Raw genomic sequence first — 26,958 nt, 5'->3', positions numbered from 1 at the left:
GTTTCTGAAGCACCAACACAGTTCAAGCAGCTTTGTAAAAGCCCCCTCCATCTGGGTCAACACACCTTGACTTCACCCTCTTCTGACTGGTTGTCCGAGTGCCGAGGAGAGGACAGGTCATTTCCATGCTCATCTTTGACTTTGGGAGCTTTGTTCTCTTTCTTCACGCGTGGTTTCCTCTTCTTCAGTTTGGTCTGGGGAAGAAGAGAAACCAGTTAGGGCTTGAAAACAACTTCCTGAAACAGAAACACCATCTCTCTTCCTCTAGGCCAGGGGTGGGCAAACTTTTTGGCCCAGGGTCCACATTGGGGTTACAAAACTGTATGGAGGGCTGGGTAGAGAAGGCTGTGCCTCCCCAAACAGCCTGGCCCCTCCCCCATCCGATCCCTCCCACTTCCCACCCCCCAACTGCCCTGCTGAGTACCCCCGACCCATCCAACCCCCCTACTCCTTGTCCCCTGACCGCCCCCTCCCGGGACCCCCTGCCCCAATCACCCCCCCGGGAACCCACCCCCATCCAACCCCTGCTGCTCCCTGTCCCCTGACTCCCTATCCACACCCCCACCCCTTGACAGGCCCCCAGAACCACACCCCCTATCCAACCCTCCCTGTTCCCCATCCCCTGCGTGTCCCGACCCCTAACCGCCCCCCAGGGACCCCACCCCCTATCCAACCCCCCGGCTCCCTGTCCCCTGACTGCCTCGACCCCTATCCACAGCCCTGCCCGCTGACAGGCCCCCCCCAGGACTCCCACGCTTTTCCAACCCTCCCCCGCCACCCCCGCTTCCTGTCCCCTATCCACACCCCCACCCCTGACAGGCCCCCCCGGGACTCCCACACCTATCTAACCTCCCCCTGCTCCCTGACTGACCCCCGGCCCCCTTACCATGCCGCTCAGAGCAGCATGTCTGGCAGCCACGCCGCCCGGCCAGAGCCAGACACTCTGCTGCGCTGTGCTGCCGTGCCCTGCAGGAGCACACAGCTGCGTGGGAGGGGGGACAACGGGGGAGGGGCCGGGGGCTAGCCTCCCTGGCGGGGAGCTCAAGAGCCAGGGAGGACGATCCCGCGGGCCAGATGTGGCCCGCAGGCTGTAGTTTGCCCTCCGCTACTCTAGGCACTAGGTGTCCATTTGGAGCATTAGACCATTCAATGGGCCACGGGAAAGGACACCGAGCCACTATTTAGAACTACAACCTCCATCAGCCGGTCCCATTTTGGCTAGCACGAGGAAATCCATCTAAGGTTCGAAGGCTCAAAGGACTATTCTGAACACACAGAGAATCAGTACGAGTGAATTGCTGGCAGCAAGCAGTCTGGTGACGGGGCAAATGAAGGAGAGCTGGTGCCTGCTGCCAGTGGGTATTTAATGTGACACCCACATTGCAGTATCCAGGAGGAAGAAGGCTGGGATAAAAAGAACTTTATTCTGGGTACATTCTCTATCTATCTCCACAGCTCCTTGCTAGTGGGGGCTATGTAAGCCGTAGTTTTTCATAAAATCTGTGCACATCGCTTTAGAGTTCACTTCTGCTTCTGACAAGTGAGTTGGTAAAATGAGAATCATGGAATCCTATGTATGATGCTCAGTGTCTCACACATCAAGCACACTCAGCTTACAGGTAAAAAGATACCTTTTCCTAAGTGACAGACCTGCCAAGTGAGCCTGGCCCTAGGATCTGAGAGCCAACCCCACCAGCTCCAGGTTCAATCGGATGAAGGGATCAGAGAACACAGCCAAAGTCCATTCAAACAGAATATTTCATGAGCTAGAAATGCAAGAGGTAGTTTCCTTCTAAGCAGTGTCCAATGTCCCCCCCCTAGGGGCACTCAGCCATCCCCTCACTCACCTCTTCCCCATCTTTCACAGTTTCCTTCTTCTCCAGATCTTTCTTCAGCAATTTCAGCAGATAATCGACACGGGTCTGGAGCTGCTTTCCCTGAGGCTTCTTATCTGTCTCAACAGGTAGGATCTTTGATAAAAACAAAACACCCACATGCACCTATCAAGCCTTGAAGTGAGCAGACAAGCGTGAGTAACAATCTCCTCCCCTAGCATCCAGCAAGGGAGTGAGAAAATCTCAGCTTCTCAGGGGAACTGCCTTACCCTGCTCTCCCAGGGACAAAGGCCCAGATCCTCAAAGATATTTAGGTGGCTAACTCCCAATGGGAGTTAGATGCCTAAATCCGTACGAGGAACTAGGCCAAAGAACTCCCTCACAAGTCTCCCCCTTTCATAAGCCAGCAGGCAGAACTCTACCAATTCGGGGGGAGGAGAGGGAGGGCGCCCTCGTGCTGGTATTGAAGTGACAGGGCATGTGTGAGCACAGTCTGGTAGGAACTTCAACTGCCGCTATCTTGGATTACAAAAGAACTTCTCTAGCAAGCAAGCAAACACATTGCAAAACACATCAAGAAGCCTGTGTTGCAACAGACACTCTGATCCCTTGTTTTGACAAGCCGAATTTATTTAGGGTATCGTTTCACAGTAGGCTAGTACTGTGTAGCATATTTGGTAAAAGTAATGGATCATTAGTAACTTGAGAAAAAAGCTATTTCTGTAAAGTTGGTTTCACTGGTTTGTGCCTTTATAAACAAATAAAAATGGAGCTCTGCTTGATCGTTATCGCTGTTTTCTTTAAACAACGAAGTGGTCTGACTAACATACAGCAGTGACTCAGCCGGGGCATTTGTGTTGTGAAGTAAGGTGAAGCTGCTGTTTTCGGGGTGAGACTCACCAGCCCAGTGCGTTAGCAGAGGGAGAATTAGAGGGGCTCTTCTGTACCACCACTGCAAGGAAGAGATTCCCACGACTGTGCCCTGGTCTACACTAGGACTTTAGGTCGAATTTAGCAGCGTTAAATCGATGTAAGCCTGCACCCATCCACACGATGAAGCCCTTCATTTCGACTTAAAGGGCTCTTAAAATCGATTTCCTTACTCCACCCCGACAAGTGTATTAGCGCTTAAATCGGCTTTGCCGGGTCGAATTTGGGGTACTGTGGACACAATTCGACGGTATTGGCCTCCGGGAGCTATCCCAGAGTGCTCCATTGTGACCGCTCTGGACAGCACTCTCAACTCAGATGCACTGGCCAGGTAGACAGGAAAAGAACCGCGAACTTTTGAATCTCATTTCCTTTTTGGCCAGCATGGCAAGCTGCAGGTGACCATGCAGAGCTCATCAGCAGAGGTGACCATGATGGAGTCCCAGAATCGCAAAAGAGCTCCAGCATGGACTGAACGGGAGGTACGGGATCTGATCACTGTATGGGAAGAGGAATCCGTGCTTTCAGAACTCGGTTCCAGTTTTCGAAATGCCAAAACCTTTGTCAAAATCTCCCAAGGCATGAAGGACATAGGCCATAACAGGGACCCGAAGCAGTGCCGCGTGAAACTTAAGGAGCTGAGGCAAGCCTACCAGAAAACCAGAAGCGAACGGCCGCTCCGGGTCAGAGCCCCAAACATGCCGCTTCTATGATGAGCTGCATGCCATTTTAGGGGGTTCAGCCACCACTACCCCAGCCGTGTTGTTTGACTCCTTCAATGGAGATGGAGGCAACACGGAAGCAGGTTTTGGGGACGAAGAAGAAGAAGATGATGATGAGGTTGTAGATAGCTCACAGCAAGCAAGCGGAGAAACCGGTTTTACCGACAGCCAGGAACTGTTTCTCACCCTGGACATGGAACCAGTACCCCCCGAACCCACCCACGGCTGCCTCCTGGACCCAGCAGGCACAGAAGGGACCTCCGGTGAGTGTATCTTTTAAAATACTATACATGGTTTAAAAGCAAGCACGTGAAAGGATTAATTTGCCCTGGCATTCGCGGCTCTCCTGGATGTACTCCCAAAGCCTTTGCAAAAGGTTTCTGGGGAGGGCAGCCTTATTGCATCCTTCATGGTAGGACACTTTACCACTCCAGGTCAGTAACATGTACTCGGGAATCATTGTACAACAAAGCATTGCAGTGTACGTTTGCTGGCGTTCAAACAACATCCGTTCTTTATCTCTCTGTGTTATCCTCAGGAGAGTGAGATATCATTCATGGTCACCTGGTTGAAATAGGGTGCTTTTCTTCAGGGGACACTCAGAGGAGCCCGTTCCTGCTGGGCTGTTTGCCTGTGGCTGAACTGAAATGTTCCCCGCTGTTAGCCATGGGGAGGGGGGAGGGTTGAGGGGGTAGCCACGCGGTGGGGGAGGCAAAATGCGACCTTGTAACGAAAGCACATGTGCCATGTATGTAATGTTAACAGCAAGGTTTACCCTGAAAGAGTGCAGCCACTGTTTTATAAAATGTGTCTTTTTAAAGACCGCTGTCCCTTTTTTTTTCTCCATCAGCTGCATGTGTTTCAATGATCACAGGATCTTCTCCTTCCCAGAGGCTAGTGAAGATTAGAAAGAAAAAAAAAACGCACTCGTGATGAAATGTTCTCTGAGCTCATGCTCTCCTCCCACACTGACAGAGCACAGACGAATGCGTGGAGGCAAATAATGTCAGAGTGCAGGAAAGCACAAAATGACCGGGAGGAGAGGTGGCGGGCTGAAGAGAGTAAGTGGCGGGCTGAAGATAGGGCTGAAGCTCAAATGCGGTGGCAGCGTGATGAGAGGAGGCAGGATTCAATGCTGAGGCTGCTGGAGGATCAAACCAGTATGCTCCAGTGTATGGCTGAGCTGCAGCAAAGGCAGCTGGAGCACAGACTGCCACTACAGCCCCTGTGTAACCAACCCCCTCCTCCCCAAGTTGCATAGCCTCCACACCCAGACGCCCAAGAACGCGGTGGGGGGGCCTCCGGCCAACCAGCCACTCCGCCACAGAGGATTGCCCAAAAAACAGAAGGCTGGCATTCAATAAATTTTAAAGTTGTAAACTTTTAAAGTGCTGTGTGGCATTTTCCTTTCCTCCTCCACCACCCCTCCTAGGCTACCTTGGTAGCCATCCCCCTATTTCTGTGATGAATGAATAAAGAATGCATGAATGTGAAGCAACAATGACTTTATTGCCTCTGCAAGTGGTGATCGAAGGGAGGAGGGGAGGGTGGTTAGCTTACAGGGAAGTAGAGTGAACCAAGGGGCAGGGGGTTTCATCAAGGAGAAACAAACAGAACTTTCACACCGTAGCCTGGCCAGTCATGAAACTGGTTTTCAAAGCTTCTCTGATGCGTACCGCACCCTCCTGTGCTCTTCTAACCGCCCTGGTGTCTGGCTGCGCGTAACCAGCAGCCAGGCGATTTGCCTCAACCTCCCACCCCGCCATAAACGTCTCCCCCTTACTCTCACAGATATTGTGGAGCGCACAGCAAGCAGTAATAACAGTGGGAATATTGGTTTTGCTGAGGTCTAAGCGAGTCAGTAAACTGCGCCAGCACGCCTTTAAACATCCAAATGCACATTCTACCACCATTTCGCATTTGCTCAGCCTGTAGTTGAACAGCTCCTGACTACTGTCCAGGCTGCCTGTGTACGGCTTCATGAGCCATGGCATTAAGGGGTAGACTGGGTCCCCAAGAATAACTATAGGCATTTCAACATCCCCAACAGTTATTTTCTGGTCTGGAAATAAAGTCCCTTTCTGCAGCTTTTGAAACAGACCAGAGTTCCTGAAGATGCGAGCATCATGTACCTTTCCCGGCCATCCCACGTTGATGTTGGTGAAACGTCCCTTGTGATCCACCAGAGCTTGCAGAACTATTTAAAAATACCCCTTGCGGTTTATGTACTCACCGGCTTGGTGCTCCAGTTCCAAGATAGGGATATGGGTTCCGTCTATGGCCCCACCACAGTTAGGGAATCCCATTGCAGCAAAGCCATCCACTAGGACCTGCACATTTCCCAGGGTCACTACCCTTGATATCAGCAGATCTCTGATTGCGTGGGCTACTTGCATCACAGCAGTCCCCACAGTAGATTTGCCCACTCCAAATTGATTCCCAACTGAGCAGTAGCTGTCTGGCGTTGCAAGCTTCCACAGGGCTATCGCCACTCGCTTCTCAACTGTGAGGGCTGTTCTCATCTTGGTATTCATGCGCTTCAGGGCAGGGGAAAGCAAGTCACAAAGTTCCATGAAAGTGCCCTTACGCATGCGAAATTTTCGCAGCCACTGGGAATCGTCCCAGACCTGCAACACTATGCGGTCCCACCAGCCTGTGCTTGTTTCCCGAGCCCAGAATCGGCGTTCCACAGCATGAACCTGCCCCATTAGCATCATGATGCATGCATTGGCAGGGCCCATGCTTTCAGAGAAATCTGTGTCCATGTCCTGATCACTCACATGACCGCGCTGACGTCGCCTCCTCGCCCGGTATCGCTCTGCCAGGTTCTGGTGCTGCATATACTGCTGGATAATGCGTGTGATGTTTAATGTGCTCCTAATTGCCAAAGTGAGCTGAGCGGCCTCCATGCTTGCCTTGGTATGGCATCCGCACAGAAAAAAGGCACGGAACGATTGTCTGCCGTTGCTCTGACGGAGGGAGGGGCGACTGACGAAATGGCTTACAGGGTTGGCTTACAGGGAATTAAAATCAACAAAGGGGGTGGCTTTACATCAATGAGTATTTCAGGCAGGACTTCACGGAGGGTTCCAATAAGAAATGGTGCACCTAAGTTATTGTTCTTATTGGAACAAGCAGGTTGGTCTGGCCTCTGATTGATACATGGCTAGATTTACCTCGCTGCACCTTCTCTGTGAGTGACTGCAGTGTGACCTAGAGGAATGAGTCCCCTAGACGGGGGACGGGGGGAAGCAAATGAGTACAAAACAAATCTGGTCTATTTCTTGTTTTGATCCACTCCATCTATCTTTTACATCTTTGGCTGGCAGCAGACGGTGCAGAAGGACTGCAAGCCATCCACATCTCATGGCTGCTCGGCAGAAGACGGTGAAGTAGGACTGCTAGCCATCCTCATCTCTTGCCTGCCTGGCAGAAGATGGTACAATAGGACTGCTAGCAATCCGTATCGCCTGCCTGCTCACCATAAGATGATTCAATAGGACTGACTGCAGGACTGAAGAGAATGACCTGGTCAAGTCACTTCTAATGTAGTCTCTGCACCCATGTCTGCCCAGGCGCTCCTGGCCGATGTGGCCAGGAGCACCTCGGACATAACGATGACGGCTACCAGTCCTATTGTACCGTCTGCTGCCACAAGGCAATGGGTTGCTGCTGCTGTGTAGCAATGCAGTACCACGTCTGCCAGCACCCAGGAGACATACAGTGACGGTTACCTGAGTGGGCTCCATGCTTGCCGTGGTATGGCGTCTGCACAGGTAACTCAAGAAAAAAGGCGTGAAATGATTGTCTGCTGCTGCTTTCACGGCGGGAGAGAGGGAACGGGGGCCTGACGATATGTACCCAGAACCACCCGCGACAATGTTTTAGCCCCATCAGGCACTGGGATCTCAACCCAGAATTCCAATGGGCAGCGGAGACTGCGGGAACTGTAGGGATAGCTACCCACAGTGCAACACTCCGGAAGTCGATGCTTGCCTCGGTGCTGTGGAAGCCCTCCGCCGAGTTAATGCACTTAGAGCATTTTCTTGTGGGGACACACACACTCGAATATATAAAACCGATTTCTAAAAAACCGACTTCTATAAATTCGACCTAATTTCATAGTGTAGACATACCCTTAGTCTGGGATGCTCATTTCAGTTTTAAAATGCTTTTCTGAGCATCACACCTGAGGGCACGCATTCATACCAGGACACGACCTGATTTTTGCTAACAAAAATATTGCTGGGTCTGTCAGCAGTGACACTATCTGAGCTCAGCATTAACCACGGGGGAAACGTAACATAACCAGCATCAATACACTGGGAATGCAGCATTCCAGAGAGATCATGGTCATTGTTTTCCTTATTATTATTATAGTTTTAAGTGTTTACCGATATAAACATCCGTTTTTGAGGTGAAGCAAACGTTCTCCCTGAGCCCCGGAACTAAAGCGAGCAACACATGAAGACCTACCTTATCAGTTAACTTCAGTTCTGGGTCCGTTTTAATTAGCTCCCAGTTTCCATAGCCATGTTCATAAATTCCCAGCAATAAACGAGAATCATCCTCCACTCCCCAGTCTACATCAAAATGAGCAGCTTTGACGCGGCAGGTCAGGCAGTACCTGAAGGCATTTCAAACACGAGAGAAGTGATGAGGGGCTCCTTTCCAACACTGCGGTGTCAAAGCAAATCTACAAACCCAGGCTTTCCTTTTGCCAGCCCAAAACCCCAAGCTCCTTGCACTTTCATCCCAGTCACGCCAACTCACTTTCTCTTCTCCTCCGGGTCCGTGGGAATGGATTTGTGCAGCATTTCAAACTCTTCTTCATGCTGGATGATGGATTTCACGTTGACTTGGACACCAGAGATCTTGAGGGTAGGACCCCGCCTTTTCCCAGGCCCTTTCCCTGCTCAACAGCAACAAACATTTCAGCTGAAAGCACTTCGACAGAATAAAAAAACGCTGGAAAAGGCTCAGATACATTCAAGAGTTTTACATTCCTCCCATCATCCTCTGTTTACATCTAGGGCTGGCTGCTAATGCTCAGGTAGATCCTGAAAAGCAGGCTCTGCTTTCAGAGAGCGGTCGTGAGTAATTCGTTACACTCCAAGCCCCTTTCCAAGTCATCATTTTCTTAATTACAAATAAATCAACAACACGGGAGTTCAGCCACTTTACCAGCTCGGTTCAGCGAGGTCCTGCAGAGACTTAATGGCAGAGCTGGCAATAACACCCACGTCTCCAGATTCCCTGCCTCCTGTGCCAGCCACCAAACCACCCTGCTTCCTAGAAAGCTACAGCACACAGAGGCAACACACAGGGCTGGATGTTCCTCAAGTCTTGGAAGCACTTGCAGGGTATTTACCCAATGCTGTGGGGGCACTGGCTGGCTCAGAGGTATAGTGTAGGGGACATGTTATTGGTTTGATTCCAGCCCAGGAAGCAACCCAGTCTGCTGGCTGCTCCACAACCTAACATGGAATGAGTTGGTAGTCGTAGCCCATGCCTTAGAAATCCCATGTCCACCAGACGCTAACAGTTCGAACTGACACCCTTCAGTCAGCGCAAAAGACACTCAGCTTGGAGGCTGGAATAGGTTTCTCACTCTTAGAGGTAGCTCCCTCCAGGTCAGTAGCAGAGGCAGCCTGGGTGAAGTTTGTACTGTTCTTTGGCTAACAGACTACAACCTCCAGTGCTGTCAATCTGGTGTCCCATCTCACCCAGAATGGGGATGGTTCCCCATCAGCACTTTGGCCCATCAACACCAAGAGGTTAATGAAATCAGCACCCGTCCCTTTCGCTTACCCTCACCGGGGTTTTCTTTCAGCTGCTCCTCGTATTCCTGCATTGCCGACACACAGCTGTTGTGAATAAGTTCCCCTAGACGTTTCAGATCAGCTATGGACTTGTCCACCAGCTCGGCATCGCGAGCAATGCACTCCAGCCTGAGAGGGAAAAAAAGAATCGGGAAAGCATCAGACTCAACACCTGGCTGATAGCGTTGCTCAGAGACACAGGGCCGAGCCTGTCTGCTTCTTTCAGGTGTCTGAAGCTTCCCAGATCAAGCATATCACTTTCAATAGCATTTGCACTACTGGGCATGGAAATATTTTTTTTTAAGGAAGTGTGTGAGAGAGAGAGAGAGAGAGAACGAACTTCAGCTCCCCGCTACTTAGAAGAACCAACACATCTACGCCTCTGAGATGATCTCTTTTATTGGGACTCTTCAGGTTGCTGATCCTTTTCTTGCCAGGTAAATAATGGTTTTAAGACCACTTGGAGCAAGACCCATGTTAAGCTTTGGTACCTGAGAGCTGCAGGATACAGCAAGAAGCAGGTGATCACATAACAGGGGACTAGACTGGGACAGGGCTGCTTTGCAGGAGATGACACCATGTGTACCCTGCTCCTGGAGTGTTGTGTAATGCACTAGGAATGCGCGGGGCAGGAGGGGGCCTTCATCTGAAACATCCTCCAGTGGCTATCATCTGAGACAAGATGGATCACCCGGCAATTCCTGTGTCTCCAACGTCAGCACTTGCACACCATTCACCCCGAATATGACAGACTAGTCAGGCTTTGCCCCATCAAAGAAGCCGGCAATTCCTGTGTCTCCAACGTCAGCACTTGCACACCATTCACCCTGAATATGACAGACTAGTCAGGCTTTGCCCCATCAAAGAAGCCTATGCCATACTTGATGCTTATCAGTTAATTGTGCCTAGGGGTAGAGGAATACACAGAGATCTTCATGTGGCTATTTGTGTCTCCTGCTTACTTTCTTCATAGTGTAGCATTCAGAACTACAACTAGCCTATATGCGATTGGCTCTGATCCTGAGAACAGTTTGTACATACCGTTCGAGTGGAAGCCCAAACTTCTTATAAGCCTTGATAAACCTAAGCAAAAAAGAAAAGCAAAATTTTAGTGCATTACTGATGGAGGCTCAGATTAAAAACCAGCAACTCAAAGATGAAGGGAAGTTGGTTAAAGCTCAAGAAATCCCCTTTAACATCTCTGGCCTAACCTCTGGACACAGCCTTAGGATGCAGGCACTTTGCGAAGACTGAAGAGATTAGAGGAAGTTCTATCTCGGAGATGGCAAGGACAAAAACTGGCTTGGAATTGCATGCGTCAGCTGATCCGAGAAACGTAATGCTGGGGGAAGGGGAAACTTCACTACCCTGACTTACTGCACTCACTCTTTTGGGCTACTATTTTTGCCCAAATATATCAACATTTGCTTTTTGTTTAAATTTAAACTGCCAGGAAACTTTTCTTCTTTCAGGTAAATTTGGTGCTCCTGAACAAAGCCAGTGGGACAGCACAGAGACAGGAGTCCTTGGTTTCTCCATGGAATGACTACCAGCCGTTCCAGCCTCCCGCACACCCCCTGTAGCAATGTACCTTAATGCTGAATTTGATGAACGCACTCAGTCCACCGGAGATTACTGATGGAGGCTAACAATTTCAGGAGCAATTTTTGTGAAAGACAGGCACGTCTCACTAGAATCAGACTAAAGATTGTCAGCTCGTTTCTCACAGGCCTACAAAGGCCATCAGCAGGTGGCAAAGCTGACAATATAGAAGTTCAGAGAATGGCTGGAGCCAGTAAAGCCGATTTCTCCCCTAATTCTTCTGTTACAATACTAAGTTAATAAAGCACCGGGCGTCCTGCCATTGTCATTTAGAACTGATTAAATGTCCATGGTACAACAGCATGAGCACGGAAGATCCCCAAGAAATGGAGGTTTTTGGGGAGCCAATAGCCCCAGTCCAGCAGAGCACTTCTTCACTTGCTTAACTTTAATCATGTAAACAGTCTATCTAACCTGACTTTACTGGGACCAGCCACAGGCTTACAGTTATGCAGGTGCTGACATGCTTTGCTGAAGCAGGGCCCTACCCTAGCCGTCTGCGCAAAATTTCCCAACGTGCTCATCCAACAGTCTCCTGGGCTCAGCACTGACCTCCTGATTTCGGCATCAGTAAATCCTTCCACCGTGTCTTTCCTAACGCTCCGTGGGCGCCCCCGGCGCTTCGGCCTTTTATCATCATCGGTATCATCCGTCTCACTCTCTGATCCAGATGACCTTTGTATCCTTCTCTTTGATTCAGCATCAGAATCACTGTCATTTGCCTGAGCCTGAATGAACCAGAAAGACAGCACTACGGTAACAAGGGTTAATTTACAACCTCCTTCAACTCCTCCCTAGTGGCATGGGCTGGCAATGCAAGTGCAGAACCTCTTGGTGTTTATTCTGAAATAAGGCCGAACAGATCAACGTCGGGGTCATCCCGTCTTAAGAGGAACCTCCCTTTTTTCCCCCCTTGATGTGCCTGGATGCCCAAGACCCCCATGTATTTGCTCATCTCCTTTTGACAGATTTCCAGACAACAATGCTAAGCTCCTCATTTGGAGCGTGCGAATGAAGCATAGGTTCCATGTTCTAGTGGAGTTTTCTTACAGAACCCTATTGCTAGAGGATTTGAATTCATCCTAGCACCTAGACCAGGGGTGGCCAAGCTTACTGACCCTACGAGCCGCATACCACAATCTTCTGAAGTTCGACTGCTGGAGCGCGAGGCTTCTGCCCCGCGGGAAGCATCCCCACTGGTCAGAAGCCCCTATCCCACCACCCTGCTGCAAGGCAGAGGTCCTGAGCTCTCCCCTTCCCCGAGTCTGGTATGTGGAAAAGGGGATGACGGGGGGGGCTCTGCAAGCCACACTAACTGTAAAAGAGCCGCATGCGGCTCACAAGCCACCGTTTGGCCACCCCTGACCTAGACTGTTACCCTGGAAAGGGTATGGTCTCTTCTGGTTGTGAAGGGACAGGCTGAGTTTAAGCATTAACAGCATGGTGAAGTGTGAAGCTTAGTGAGGAGACGGGAAAAAAACCATTTAGAGAACGACCTACGATGCAATCAAAAATGAATTCCTGTCTAGTCCCCACCATTCAGTTGGCTATTTTCCCCTGTGCTGCAATCTGTTACTGCAACCGGGTTTCAGTATTTATTGTTTTTAAATAAAGCACAAGATGAATTAGAAACACCACTACCAAATTCATCCTGGACACATACTCTGCACTACAGACTCAGGGCCTAATCCGTACTCCACACGGCAGACCTGTGGCCCATTCTGTACTTTGTTCCAAACTAGCAATAGGGGGGGAAAAATCAAAATCCCACAAACCCGTTACTGGGCAAAGACCCTCTTTCCCACCACTAGCCCCCCTGTGACCTTCTGTTTCCCAGCTTCCCGAGGCAGTGCTGTACCTTTTTAGTGGAGCTGCGGATTCTGGGCAACATATAGATTTCTTCCAACTCCTTCTGTCGTTCCTCCTCCTCCACTTTCTTCCTTTGCTCTTCAGGAATAATATCATCCCAGTCCCTCTGGGACCTCTCGTCCAGCTCAGTCTCTTCCTCCTCCATGGTTGCAAAATTGGCTACCTTATAAGCAAAAGCACACCCATGGGATTAGAAGCTCCCCGTGGTAACGTCACCAGAGATATGTTGGTCCAGTCTCAACTTCTTTCTCTTGAGGCATTTCCCCAAGAAATCTGTCCATCAATCATTCTGTTCCTGTTGTTTGTCATCTCTTCCAGCTATGAGCCATCGAGTAGTACATGCATGTATAAGCTTTGGCTGGAGCCTTTGCTAGATTAGCATTTCAGTTCCCAAAGTTAGGAAGTTTAAGATTTTCTTCCCCACCACCAAGATCATTTTAAAACCTATACACACACATTTCTTTAGTGCTACCCACCCACCAAACCTATCAGCCCCCCTCCTGCTGGTTGAGGACCACCTGCTTCCGTGCACCTTGCAAAGGGTTTGGCTTGTTTGGCTAAAGCCTGACCCCATGAAGCCAGCCTGAAGGGGCACTGTTGGCCAGTTCTGTCCCTTCTCCTGTCACCGACCTTACAAACCTGGTTGACCTTGGCAAAGACCGTTCATAGCCACTCACTACCCTACTCTGCTAGGATTCAGTCCTTCTTACTCACTCGTTTCTAGGAAATCTATCTGCTTTGTACCTTGAATTGAGACAGAAGTTCATCCGTGGCGCTCGAGGACACTTCATTCTCTCGTGTTTCAGCCAGGCGTAAAATCTCATCAATATCCATTTCCTGCCAGTCAGAAAGAAATGATCACAGAATGATGATAAAATCAGAAGAAGCACAGCAACAGAACGGAAGTTGGGGTTTCAAGGATTGACTTGTGAGGTGTGATTGCTAAACACACATTGCCTGGATAAGTGAACAAGGGGAGGTGGGGGAGACAAGTTAACGGGCTGAAAATACTGATGGAGTGTCATCACTGAGGAGGAGGACAGACTATTTAGATGGTACAAGAGGGTATGAAGAGAAATGGCGGGTGAGGGTGAGAAAACTACAGCCTGAACATCAGGAAAAAAATTCCCGAGTGCTATCTTTTCATTTGTGGAATTGTTCCCTGCAGGGCTGTTCAAAGCGTTTGGTAACATATTGTCAGAAACAATCCTGCACTGGATGGGGGAAGAGGTGACACATACTGACTCCTGTGGAAACTACAAAGGAAAGGAAAGCTGAACGGGGCTAAGAGGAGCTGGGATGAAGTGGACTCGCTAGGCCCTGTTACAATACACTAACTCGTTATTCACAGAACTACAGAGGTATGTGCAGAGGGCTGACGGGGGACAAGGTTCTACCACTGAAACGCCAACCATTTATTTCAGGAACCTCATCAGAAGCGCCACAGTCAGTCTGTCCCATCCCTGCCTCCCAAGTCCATTGTTCTCTCCCTTCAGCTTTTTTGGAAACTTGAACTTGGTGCCCCCATGACAGGGGTCAGTTTGACAAACCCTATTATTGAACTGCTCTCTCTGATCCAAAGAGCAAATACAACAGAGTCAGGACAAATGCAAGTTTCCTCATGCAGTACTGCCAATGAGGTGAAGTTCATGAAGACCATCAGAGAACAGCTAGGTTACTTTCATTTTAACTACCTGTGGCTCCGATTCTTCCCCTTCAATCTCCTTGAAGAGATCCTCAGCTCCAAACTTCAGAATAGCTGTCAACTCCTCTTTGTTGAAAGGATTTGAGCTGCAAAAAAGTAACAAACACAGTTGACTCTCAGGAGCCACCAAGACAGTTGCTTTGCTACGGCACAAAGACACACCTAAGCCTCCCTCATTAGGCCAAGATTGCGATGTAAGTCCTCAAGCCTGCACTAAAACGCCTTGTGCTCCGTTCCTGATCTATCCCCCTGTTCTGACAGGGGTTAGCAGTAATGTCAAGGCAGCATGCTCCATTCCCAGGGGAAGGAGGGCAGCACAGCAAGTGACTCAATACTGAGCCACATGGCCAATTAAGCAGCAGTGCTGACGGGCTCCAAGCAAGGGATTCCCAGTCCTAGAAGGATGGCTATCTTGACATGTGGCCTCAGGAGTACATTAAGGGGGATGAAGTGGGGAAGAATGGAGGAGCTCCCGAGAGCTTTAATTACACACAAGGAAAGCCTCTGGAAAGGAGGGGGGGGTGCAGGGAGAGAGGCACAGGGAAAGATACACTTGGTGAGTAAAATTCACTACCAAGTTTTCATACTGACACACAAACCCCAGAACCATTCTTGAAGATCCCACTCATAAGTGCTTTCCAGCCTTGCATACGCATCTGAGTCAGTTCTGGATTCCCATACCTGTATTGCACTGGTATCACAAAGCACGTGCTACTGCACTGCAGCAGTAAAGGCGGGAGACCCACCAGTCTGCAAAACCCAGCAGACTCCCTCTATTCTTCCTGAAACCAGCAAGTGAAATGACCCTTCCTTCTACACGCTCCCAGCTATGTGCTTTTTCCCCTGAGGCACCAGGAACTGCAGAAGTTAACTAGAGCCAAATGGTCCCCGTGGCCATTTTCTCCCTACAGCACCAGCTTCAGAGCGGAAGAGACTGCAGATCACAATATTAAACAGATGCTTAAGTGAAAAGCCAGGAAAAGACTCCAACTGATCCTAGCTGGTTACAGCTGTAGAGCCAGCATGGAAAAGAGACCAATTGTGTGGGACATTTATAACCTACTGTCAACTTCTTCAGGTACCAGTGACCTTGGGGGCCTTGTAAGAAAAAAGTCACAGCCTCTAAAAGGAGAAAAAACAGGCCGACAACCAAGCTAGAAGAGAGGGGCAATAAACAGAGGCACAAAAGCAAACAGAGAGGGAAAGAAAAGAAAAGGAGAGAAAGATGGAATGAAAAACAGAGGAGACTTCAATACCAGTTCTTTTAATTTTCTGGCTAACTTTGGCATCCCATATAGTTTCCATACCAATGACTGCATGAGCCAAAGTTAGTGGTAAGCTACCATTCGTAGTTTTTTTTTTTGCTGGCCAACTACACTATCAGCTAATTACCCAAGTCACCACGAGGCACATACTCCATCTGATGCTCTCCTCCTCACTTAGGCACTTACTTGGATCTCCCAGAGTTGTTATCCAGTACAGTACGGCCCGTGGTGTCCATACGCTGGATCACCAGATGATCTAACACCATCTTTTTCTTAGCCCTTTCGATGATCTCCTCTTCCACTGTCCCCTTTGTGACTAAGCGGTAAATGTTCACCTGCAGGGCAAAGAAAAAGCAGAGCTATTTTGTGCATCTGCAAAATATAGTCCTGCCTAAATTACAATGCACCCTGTGCTATTTAACAGAAGGTAGCAATAACCTGTCTGCATGGTCCCTTTTTGCAAAGCTATATCCTAAATAGTATATCTAAACCCCTAATCCAACACACACACAACCCCAAGGGAATAGCTATTCTCAAGAGACTTCCAGCCCCACCAAACTCACAAGAAAGGCTACTCTTCCCAGATCTCCAGCCTGCTTTCGAGATCAGAGGCTCAGTGACACGTCAGAAAAATATTGTTCGTAGATTTTAAGGCCAGAAATGACCTTTATGATCATCTAAGTCCCAGAGAACCTCAGCCAGTGATTCCTGCATCAAGCTCATAACCAGAGTTTGAGATAGAGCAGTGTGTGTGTGTATGTTTGTGTGTATGTATATAAACAAAAACACAACAGACTCACAATAAAACTACAAATGGAACACATGCCTGCTCTCTCTAAGCCTCATACTGGCTCTATCGATAAGCTTTTAGGCCTTCCAGCCTTGACGGTGTCCCCTGCTTGACACCAATGCCTGATGCCAGAGTTGTGTGCAATTTTAGTTGTGAAACTAAGAACCATGTGAAATTTGCTTTGTTTCGTGATTAACTCAATACCCAACCCAGATTCATGAGACTACTGAGAAAATCCAGGCCCTGTTTCCAGCAAACTTGGGCTGATTTGGTTTTGCATCTGTTTTCCAGCTTACCCTGAGTTTCTGGGGAACCTGAAGGATATATAGCTCAAACAGAAGGAATATATTTGCAGTCACATAAGCCGGACATGCCCAGCTCTGCACGGGCTGACACAGACGCACATGCTACAGCATATGACTGGACTGAATCATAGAAAAATGGATCTGAGGCTGCTCTCCTGACCTGCTTCTTCTGTCCAATTCGGTGAGCCCGAGCCTGAGCCTGCAAGTCATTCTGGGGGTTCCAGTCCGAGTCAAAGATAACCACGGTGTCTGCAGAAGCCAGGTTAATTCCCAGTCCGCCAGCTCGTGTTGACAGCAAGAAACAGAAGTCCTGCATACAATGATAAGATACCTGTGTACAGCATTGCTCACACAAAATGATCTCAGCTGCTTAAAACACACGTGCAAAAGCCAGGGAACTAATGCAGGTTACAATATATCCTATAGGGCCCACCTGTATGTGTGGCCAGGTCAAGGGAGAGGAAGGTGCAACTGAATGCAAAGTTTAGGGAGAATGGAGAGGGTCTGGGAGTGGGGGTTTATTAGAGAGAAAGGAAGTTCAGAGTCATCACAGGACAGAGAAAAGAGACAGAGTCTGAAGACAGTTTGGGATAATGAGGTGCTCAGAGCAGGGGCAGCGGGTGAGAAGGATCTTCCTCTTCTGTAGAAAGATGGAAAAGAAAAGAGGAAGACAGAGAACTCTGGTATTTGAGCAGCACAGCGAGAGAGGTGGAAAAAGATGCAGCATAAAGAAGGAATCCCCACTCCATCCATTTAAGCAGTTCTCGTATTAGTAATCTTAGGGGATACTGCTGGCTATCAGAGTGCGGTGGGCGGGGGCAGGTGACAGCCATCAGCGTCTCCCGGGCAGAGGAAGGCGTAGCTGGCAGGCGGCAGCACATATAACGTGAGTTACAGCTAGTGACCGAGACGTAAGGATGCAGAAGCAGCCCAGCAGGTGCCGCTGTGGGCAGCAGAATGCAGAAATGGCTTTGGAAGGAAAGGCACTTTGGGCTTGTAGCTTCTGAAGGTCAAACTGTGCCTGGACCCCCATGACGGCAGCAGGCAAACACGTGTGCACATCACTGACACTTCTACGGGGTGATCGGCCCCACACAAAACAAAGCCTGCCATGGACTCTGCGACTCGCTGGCTGGGCACACAGGGCGGCAGGACAAGGCCAGGCTGCTGAAATGACAGGGCCAGGCCCTCCTCGCTCAGGCAGTCCTCTCTAGAGTCCATCTCCCTGAGAATCCCTTTCCTCCCCAACAGTGCCAGCTCCCTTGCTCTCCTGTCTGCATTGCAGTCTGCTTTTTCAGTCCGATTTTTTCTAAGCTCCCTGCTAATACCAGGCACCTGGCCTTGTCTCCTTTTGTTCTTTACAATCTGCTCAGTTAGCTCTGGTTTTCCAAGTAAAGTCATTTTTTCAGACGGCTGGATTGCCTGAGGCACAAAGCAATCAAGTGACTCATGCCTGGTAAGAGTGAGCCGGCGAGTATGCCCAGATGGGAGGGATTACAAGGCCATAAGCCCTTTGGTCCCTAAGCCTTCACTGCAACCACCAGACACCACTGCCTGCCTACACTTCTAGCCGCCCTTTCCTCTGACACTTCAAGTGCAGAGACAACCTCATGCTCCAGCCTGTGCAAGTCATCGCGTGACCACTTCACTCCCAGGTCAAAGGAGGAGAAGTCTAAGGGGGTTTGATCTTTGGCAGATTCTTTCTGAGTCTGATTTTCAGGCCCCACCCTTTGTGAGGCATTGGGGCATTTCACACACGACACAGATGGCCACAGGATACAAAACATGCCACTACCGTGTCTCTAAACACAGCCAGAGCTCCATGGGGACGAATGACCGCTGTGGCCGCACTGTGAACTTGCACAAGCTCAAGCGTCCCATCCCATTCCCTTCTGACGCTATTTTCCCTCAGCCAGAAACCCCCCCGAGCTGTCGTACCTCAGAGCCTTCTGCGTTGAAGTGATCCAGAGCTTGCTTTCGGATCTCCCCTTTGATTGAGCCGTCCAAGCGCTGGAAAGATCAACAATAATGATAGAAAGAAAGAAAGTAAAGGAACCCTGAGGAATTGCTGCCCCAAAGCTCTGGGAGCTCCAGTCTCCTGTCCTACATACCTTCAGGTTGGAGCATTTAATCATTAAAAATAGCTGCTGATTAAAAATAACTGCACTGCTTTAACCTGCTGCACCAAGGGGGAGGGAGGCGGGGAGCATGCTTAGGCAGCAGTCACACGGTGGGTGACACTTCAGCTCTCATTACAGGCTCCCAGCCAGGATCGCTGCACTTAACAGTCCTCTCTAGAGCTTATCGAAGGATCAAGGCTGATTGGAGATGTCTGGAGGAAGAAGGGATGCTTTGCAAAAGCCAGGGCTTTATTTATTGTGCTTTTGCATGTTTAAAGCGCGCCCCTTGTAGCAACCGCCAGGCACACGTACAATTCTATAAAAACAAGGCGCGGGTGGGCTGGCGAGCCAGCCTCAGCCAAAAAGGAACGGAACGGATATCAAAGCTATGTTGATCCAGTGGTCAATTCACAGCTCACCTCAGGGCAGAACACACAGTCTTTACAGCCTAGCCTGAAGGGCTTTGTCACACCAACAAAGGACGCCAGCTCCAAAGCGAAAGCTCTCTGCTGAAATCACCCTGCTATCAGACTCAAGAGATTTACGCACCTGGGACATTTAGCAAAAGCGCATCTGCTCAAAAGACAGTGCCTGGAGCAAAAGCCATCTCTCTGGTAGCCAGAACCCAAACCACACAGCACTTTAATGATCAATACCCACGAACCGAATTCTCCCCTTCCATAGATGCTCCCATCACAAGTGCACCTCTCTCTCATTCTCTTGGCTTGATCAGCACTTAAGAAGAGCTGGAATATAGTGAAGCTTCCCAGTTCGCACTAGTGCACTTTGCTTTAGAGCCTTATGTAGTTGAAGCTACTGGCCCCAGGGAGGCTGAGCACTTAAATCACTTACGTTCCCTGAGTGCCCCCCAATTTGAACTTTCAAGTTAACCCTGAGTGTGTGCTTACCACTAACCCGCCTCACCTGGAAAGGGTAGTGCTTGATAGCCAAGTATTCTGCCAAGATGTCCAGCATCCTCACCATCTGGGAGAAGATCAGGACTCTGTTACCTCTCTCACGCAGCCTGGTCAGCAGTTTGTCCAAGAGAATTAGCTTTCCACTGCTCCTGATTAGAGACTGAAGAAGTAACCGTCATTCCAACAGATGCTTCCAACCATGCCCCTGTATGCACTGTACAGACCGACGTGCAGCACAGCGGGCTGCCCTTGTTCTTCAAGTCAGGTTTGTCCCAGCATTAATCCAGCCCCATCACAGAGCTTTACAGAGCGGAAGCCGCTTGACGGAGACTAAAGCATCAAAGCATGATCTTAGCCCAGGGGTCTCAAACTCAAATGACAATGAGGGCCAAATGAGGACTAGTGCATTGGACTAAGGGCCGCATCACTGACACCCCACCCCTCGCTGCCCCTGGCCTTCCCCCCACTCCACCCCTTCTATGAGGCCCCACCCCTGTCCCGCCCCCATTCCAACCCCTTCCCCAAAGTCCCCACCCCAACTCCGCCCCCTCCCTGCCCCCAGGGGGAGCAGGAAGGGTGCGGGGTGTGGCGGGGGCTAAGGGCAGGGAGCTGAGGTGCAGGTGGTGTGCAGGGTGCGGCAGTGAGTTGGGGTGTGGGGTCCAGGAGGGATGAGGGGTGTGGCAGGGGGTTGGGGTGCAGGGTGCGGCAGGGGGTTGGGGTGCAGGGTGCGGCAGGGGGCTCAGGGCAGGGAGTGCAGGAGGTGTGCAGGGGGCTCAGGGCAGGGGTGCAAGAGGGGTGTAGGGTGCGGCAGGGGGCTCAGGGCAGGGGGTTGGGGTGCAGCAGGGGGCTCAGGCCAGGGGGTTGAGGTGTGGGGTGCAGGAGGTGTTCAGGGTGCGGGCTCCTGCCCGGCACTGCTTACCTAGAGCAGCTCCGGGATGCAGGGCACGCATGGGGGCCAGGGCAGGCTCCCTGCCTGCCCTGGCCCCGGCCCCACTCCACTCTGGGAAGCAGCCAGAACCACCTCCCTACAGCCCCGGGGCTGGGCAGAGAGCTCTGTGCGCTGCTCTTGCTGCTCCTCCAGGTACCTCCCCAAAAGCTCCCATTGGCCGTGGTTCCCCATTCCCGGCCAACGGGATCTGCGGGGCGTGGTGCCTGGAGGCAAAAGCAACGCACAGAGCCCTCTTCTCCACCCCTGGCCGCAGGGACTTGCTGACGGCTGCTTCAGGGAGCGGTGTGGGGCTCGTGGCGCCACGGAGGGTAATCCCGCGGGCCAGATTTGGCCCGCAGGCTGTAGTTTACCCATCCCTGGCCTGGGGGCGGGTGCGGGGAGCTTGGTGGGCCACAGGAAATAGCCCCGCGGGCCGCATGCAGCCCGCAGGCCATGTGTTTGAGACCCCTGTCTTAGGCTGTATATTCATCCTATTCTAGACATCCAATCTAATTAGACACAAGACCACCCCTAACCGGGGAGGAAGGCTGGAGAAGCCACGGCTTGGCTATGGGGAGGAGGTAGGGAGCATGTCCAGGGGACAGAGGCAACAGGAACTCTGCTTGCAAGATATTGTTTTGGCACGGAGGCAGAAATGGGGGGAAATAAAGGGGAAAGCAATTACCCGCCAAACAACTACCCACCATCAGCATTTCCATGCCAGTCTCCCTTTCGTTTTCTTCCGGAGGTTTAATGAGATAGCAATGGTTACAGCACTTTTTCAGCTCCATCACAATGTTAAGGAAGCCCGACGTGCTTCCTCTTGTCCCCTTCGAGAGAGCCTTGTAATTTCTTGTCAAAATCCACCTGCAGGCAGCAGTCGACAAAACAAAATCCTCAGGTCAGGCCCTGTCATTTCACTGGGGGACAGTGCAGACTGGACTCTCCAGAGAAACTTTTAGAGACAACTGTGCCAGGGCAGCAGTTCCCCTATCTCTCTCCCCATCTCCTTTTCTATCGCATGAAACTCTTCTTACTCCTCACTTGAAATCCCAATCCTCCTCCTTCTGGGAGGAATATTATAAGGCGCCATTTAATATTACAAGGTCGTGCACAGGCCTTTACAGAAATAAGACAGGCATGGTCCCCACCCTGGATGCTGACAAGATAAATTACATCATCACTCCACTTTAAAAACAAACCACCCAGTGGGGTGATTTGTAGCATCTCCTTAGGGCAGTGGTTCTCAACCCGCAGCCCACGGGCCCCATTAGCACACAGCTGCGGCCCAGCTCAGTTGTGTGCTAAAGGCAGGCCTGCGAGGTGGGGTCCGGGCTTGGTCTGGTAGGGACTGCTGGCCTGCCCTGCATGACAGGGGTCGGGGGCTTCCAGCCAGTCCCTGGGGTCCGGGGTGGCCCCACGGCAGGGGGTCAGGGTCCTGGCTGCCGCTGCCCTGCCACCCAGCCCCTGCGGCCCAGGTAACACACTGTGGATCGCACATACGGCCTACAATGATAAGTAAGTTGAGAACCGCCGCCTTCGGGACAGGCAACACATAGGCAAGATGTGATACTATCTTACTCTGCTTCTCACCAGAAAGCCCCGCCCCCACTGAAGGAGACTGCCACAATGGCTTGGGCTACAGAACTACGGCCACTAGACACACTAATGAAGTAACCCACCAAACTCGTTTCCACTGGGCACCTTCAGTAACTCAGTAAATGCCTTACTTATAATACTGCTTCTGTAGGGCAGACATTTCCACCCGGAGAATCTGCTCCACTTTGGCCGGCAGGGATTTTTCCACATCCTTCTTCACCCTGCGCAGAAGGAAAGGCTCCAGGACTTTGTGAAGGCTCTGGTAGCCATTCTCTCTCCCTTTCCCATGATCATCTTCAAAATCCTCCCAGAACTCAAACCTGGTGGTACAATTTAGGAGTGGTGGGTTAGAAGGCCTCTTAACTACCATCTGCTGTGTTTACACTGACACAATGCCAGTCTGCTGAGGACCTCAAAATGCCCCACAAGCTATTTATTCCACACCCCTGTGAGCTACATAAGTGATCACTATTTTACAGGAGGGGTAAAATTAAAACAGTGGCACAACTGGGAATAACACACTGGTGTCCTAGGTCCTTGCTCCAACCACTGTCTAAGCTGCTGCCTTCCTATGTAGCCTAGATCTCATGAACAAAGGGCCATGCCTTGTTTATCTATAACAAATATCCTACACCAAGAAACAAAAATGGGATTATAGGATCAACACTGTTAATGGTCTCTGGTTCTTTGAGAAAGGAGCTAGAACAGCAGTCTTTGAGTAAAAGGGAAATTCACTTCAGTAAAAGAAGCATCAAGAAATTTATATGGAACTGCAGGAGAACCACTGTTAACAAAACTGACTCTCTTCAGAAGGCAGGGCTAAACCAACCAGAGCTGGCTACAACAGCCATCATTTGGAAATATTTTTATGGCAGCTATGAGTGGTCATAACACACAAAACATAAACCCACTTATGTTTAGGAATAAGGAGTACAGTGAATAAACATGGCAAAGAAGCTTTTGGAGAAAGATGATAATGGAGGATAGTACATTAAATCCATCGTTCCAACCAAGAGCTACATTCTACTCTGGAAAAAACAACTACCACTGAATCTGTTTTTATCAAGGACTCTGCTAATAATTCCCCGGTTACGTGGGGGAATTGCCCTGAAGTAAAATCGTGGAGAATACGTAACATTAAAAGAAAAGGGGGGGAAATTCTCAGTTGAGGCTTAGTTTGGATGTACTACAAAAAGGAGCAGCTTCAAGCTGAAGAACGGTTAGATATGGGGAAATCTTTCCTAACAAGAAGAGCAATTAGACAATAGAACAGTCACCAAGAGGATATGGAGACATCAACAATAACCTCGAGAGAGATTAGAGAACAAGCTTTGGAGTAATAGCAAGGGGAATGCCCAGCACTACGTGCAGAAGTCGGGGGTTGATAACCTTCACGATCATTCTGCACAAACTTATAGAATCCCAAGATGTTCCTTGCCCATAAGACACAGTAAATAGCAACAGGTCTCGTTAACAGGGACCTCTTGATCAGTAGAAGTATTTCTTCTGTGACTCTGAGTTACGGAGGTAAATATGAACTTCTGTACAATATGAAAGTGTTATTTAAAACAGTAGCAAACAATGAACATTCATAACATCTAGATACCTTAGCATTTGAAGATACTGATCTCCTTTTCACATCTTTGATTTTAGCTCTAGAACCTAACAATTATCTACACAGTGAATTGTGCAAGCCATTGCCTAACCTCACTAAATCATTCTCTCTTTTGTATTTCTCCCTCACTCCATTCTTTTTAACCAGGAATGTAATCATTTCAAAGCACGTTGCTACTCTCAGATCACTGATGTATATTATACTGAATGAAGTCAGGTCTTCGCAATACTGCCCTGTAATCCCTTCCTTCTAGCCCAAACTTCTCCCCTGACTTTAAGCTTCTCTCTGACTCCACCTACTATAAAGAACTCAAAGAAGACCCCCACCCACCACAATTCACCCAGGAATTTAAGGATATCATCAAATCTTTCCCCAAACAACTCCAAGAGAAACTCTACAACCTCATCTTCCACAAACTCGCCCCAGGGATCTTCTACATGCTTCCTAAGATACACAAACACGGGAATCCAGCCAGACCCATTATATCTAGCTCTGGTACTGTTACTGAAGGAATATTAAGACTTATAGAAACCATCCTCAAACCACTCACCACACAAAGGACCAGCTTCCTCCAGAAACTCTGCAACATTAACAACCTCCCTCAGAACATCATCCTTGCCACCACGGACGTCACCTCCCTATACACCAACATCGATGTCACGATGGCTTTGCTGCCTGCCTCAAATATCTACAAAACAACGGAAAACACTCAGATATGCACCCCAAATGTCACTAAACTCACCCATTTCATCCTCACCCTTAAGAATTTTACACTCAACAGCAAACACATTGTCCAAACCACAGAAACAGACATGAGTACTAGGACAGTTCCCCAATATGCCAACCTCCTCTTGGGCCACCTTGAGGAAGAATTTCTGGACAAAGGCACTACAAAACCAATATCTCAACCAATGAGATATGTTGATGACATTTTCATCCTCTGGACAGATTATCTACATTTCCTCATAGATTTCCACCACAACTTCAACCACTTCCACCTATCCATCAAACTCTCTCTAGATCACTCCCACACCACAAGCATCAACTTTATGGACACCATGATCAGCTTCAGCAATAGAGCCCTACAGATAATGACATACAAAAAACCCATGGATCACTACACTCACCTTCACAGATCCAGTAACACCCCCCCACCCCAAAACACACAAAGAAATCTGTTATCTACAGCCAAGCCCTCAGACACCACAAAATATGTTCCGAGGAGACCGTCCTGAATACACACCTTAAACTCAGAACCGCCTTCACCAAACAAGGACACTCCACCAGAGAAGTAGACTGCATCCAGGAAGGGGTCACCCAAATACCCCGTGAGAACCTGCTTTAATACAGGAAAAAAACCCTCCAACTCCACATCTCTAGTTGTCATCTATCACCCCATGCTGGAACCCATACGGGGTATCATTAAAGAGTTGCAACCCATACTCAATAGGGACCACATCCTGAAAGAAATCTTTCCTGAACCCCCTCTTCTGACCTTCAAACAACCCCCAACCTCATCAGAAGCAAATTCCTCACAGATCAGGACTCACCAACTTAAAGTGACACCAGACCCTGCCAGAACTACAGATGTAAAACCTGGAGACTCCACTGCTACAACTGTCAGTACCACTCCCAACACATCTTTCAAGATCCATGAGTCCTACACATGCCTATCACAACATGTGGTGTACCTCATTCAGTGCACTAAACATTAAATAATAACTAAGTGGGCAAAACCAGACAATCACTGCACTCCTGAATGAACTCACACAGAAAAATGATAAAAGACAAGCATGATTCACCCGGGGGTGAACACTTTTCACAAAACAATCACTCCATATCTCACTTCTCAGTCCTCCATCCTCAAAGAAAACCTGCAAAACACCTTCAAAAGACGAACCTGGGAGCTTAAAGTCATAACTTCACTAGACACTAAAAACCATGGTCTTAATAAAGACACTGGATTTATGGCTTATTACAACGATCTGCAACCCACGAGCCCCCTTTTTTGTCCTATTTCTGCAGGGGCGTTAAAAGGCCATTTCACCTTGAATGGTCTCTTACCATGTGCACTAATTACTTATGCTAAACTATCTGTTGCACCGTGTATTTTGCTGTGATGCTGGAAGTTCCTTTCCCAGACCTGAAGAAAAGCTCTGCGTGGCTCGAAAGCTTGTGTCTCTCACCAACAGAAGTTGGGCCAATAAAAGATATTACCTCACCCGCCTTGTGTTTCTAAGCCATCTGCTATCAACACCTTATATGTCCTTAATACTTTACCCCACAGATTCCAAACTGTACACAGGGTAACAGATTGGTGAGATGTAGATGCTGTGGGAGTGTAACGTGTCAGCAGTTTAAGGGCCTGATCCAAAACCTGCTGAATTAAATGGTAATCTAAACAGTGCACAGAAACACTATGCAACAGTTCGAGACAGGAAGTGAAAAACACCACTTCCATTTAGCCATCAAAATAATTCAGTATCTCAGAACACGGTCCTTACTCCAGCAGGTTACAATCTCTGTAGCAGGTACATTATAGCTAAGGTTAAGATTCTGTCACAGTTATTTTTAGTAAAAGTCACGGACAGGACACGGGCAACAAAGAAAAATTCATGGGAGCCCATGACCTTTCCATGATTTTACTAAAAGTAACAGAGCAGGGCTAGGCTGGGGGGGGGATGACAGCTGCCAATGCGGGGGCACTGACAGGCTGAGCCCCCCCCCAGCCCTGGCTCCAGCGGCCGCAGTCACCGTAGCTGTGGGGCAGGGGCACACAGTCCCAGCTCTAACCCCAGCCACAGGAGCACAGCCCCAACCGCAGCTGGGGGAGAAAGGACACACAGCCCTCGCTACAGCCCCCGCTGGAGCCCTGGGAACAGTGCATGTGTACATGGCCCCCGCCACAAGCCGCAGAGCAGGGACGCATGACTC

The 26,958-nt window shown here is 49.5% G+C and overlaps 1 protein-coding gene across 5 annotated transcripts in view; it reads right to left on the bottom strand.

Moving 5' to 3' along the window:
- Window positions 1–26,958, bottom strand: part of CHD2 (chromodomain helicase DNA binding protein 2) — an 84,812-nt gene that overhangs the window by 13,518 nt on the left and 44,336 nt on the right. For 4 of the 5 annotated variants that reach the window (XM_074966509.1, XM_074966510.1, XM_074966512.1 and 1 more), the window contains 16 exons: window positions 22,541–22,729; window positions 21,515–21,677; window positions 19,890–20,042; window positions 18,784–18,855; window positions 17,006–17,155; window positions 15,937–16,085; window positions 14,475–14,571; window positions 13,525–13,617; window positions 12,770–12,943; window positions 11,464–11,639; window positions 10,351–10,392; window positions 9,299–9,438; window positions 8,261–8,399; window positions 7,964–8,114; window positions 1,848–1,970; window positions 66–194 (listed from right to left, as the gene is read on the bottom strand). In XM_074966509.1, coding sequence (XP_074822610.1) covers window positions 66–194; window positions 1,848–1,970; window positions 7,964–8,114; window positions 8,261–8,399; window positions 9,299–9,438; window positions 10,351–10,392; window positions 11,464–11,639; window positions 12,770–12,943; window positions 13,525–13,617; window positions 14,475–14,571; window positions 15,937–16,085; window positions 17,006–17,155; window positions 18,784–18,855; window positions 19,890–20,042; window positions 21,515–21,677; window positions 22,541–22,729 — 2,140 coding nt within the window. The remainder of the gene's footprint in view (window positions 1–65; window positions 195–1,847; window positions 1,971–7,963; window positions 8,115–8,260; window positions 8,400–9,298; window positions 9,439–10,350; window positions 10,393–11,463; window positions 11,640–12,769; window positions 12,944–13,524; window positions 13,618–14,474; window positions 14,572–15,936; window positions 16,086–17,005; window positions 17,156–18,783; window positions 18,856–19,889; window positions 20,043–21,514; window positions 21,678–22,540; window positions 22,730–26,958) is intronic. The other variant, XM_074966511.1, reaches the window with a different exon arrangement.

Source organism: Natator depressus, chromosome 10 (assembly GCF_965152275.1).
Source record: "Natator depressus isolate rNatDep1 chromosome 10, rNatDep2.hap1, whole genome shotgun sequence".
Taxonomy (NCBI): domain Eukaryota; kingdom Metazoa; phylum Chordata; order Testudines; family Cheloniidae; genus Natator; species Natator depressus.
Note: the sequence above shows the minus strand (reverse complement) of the source record. Positions and strands in the feature narration are given on the sequence as shown.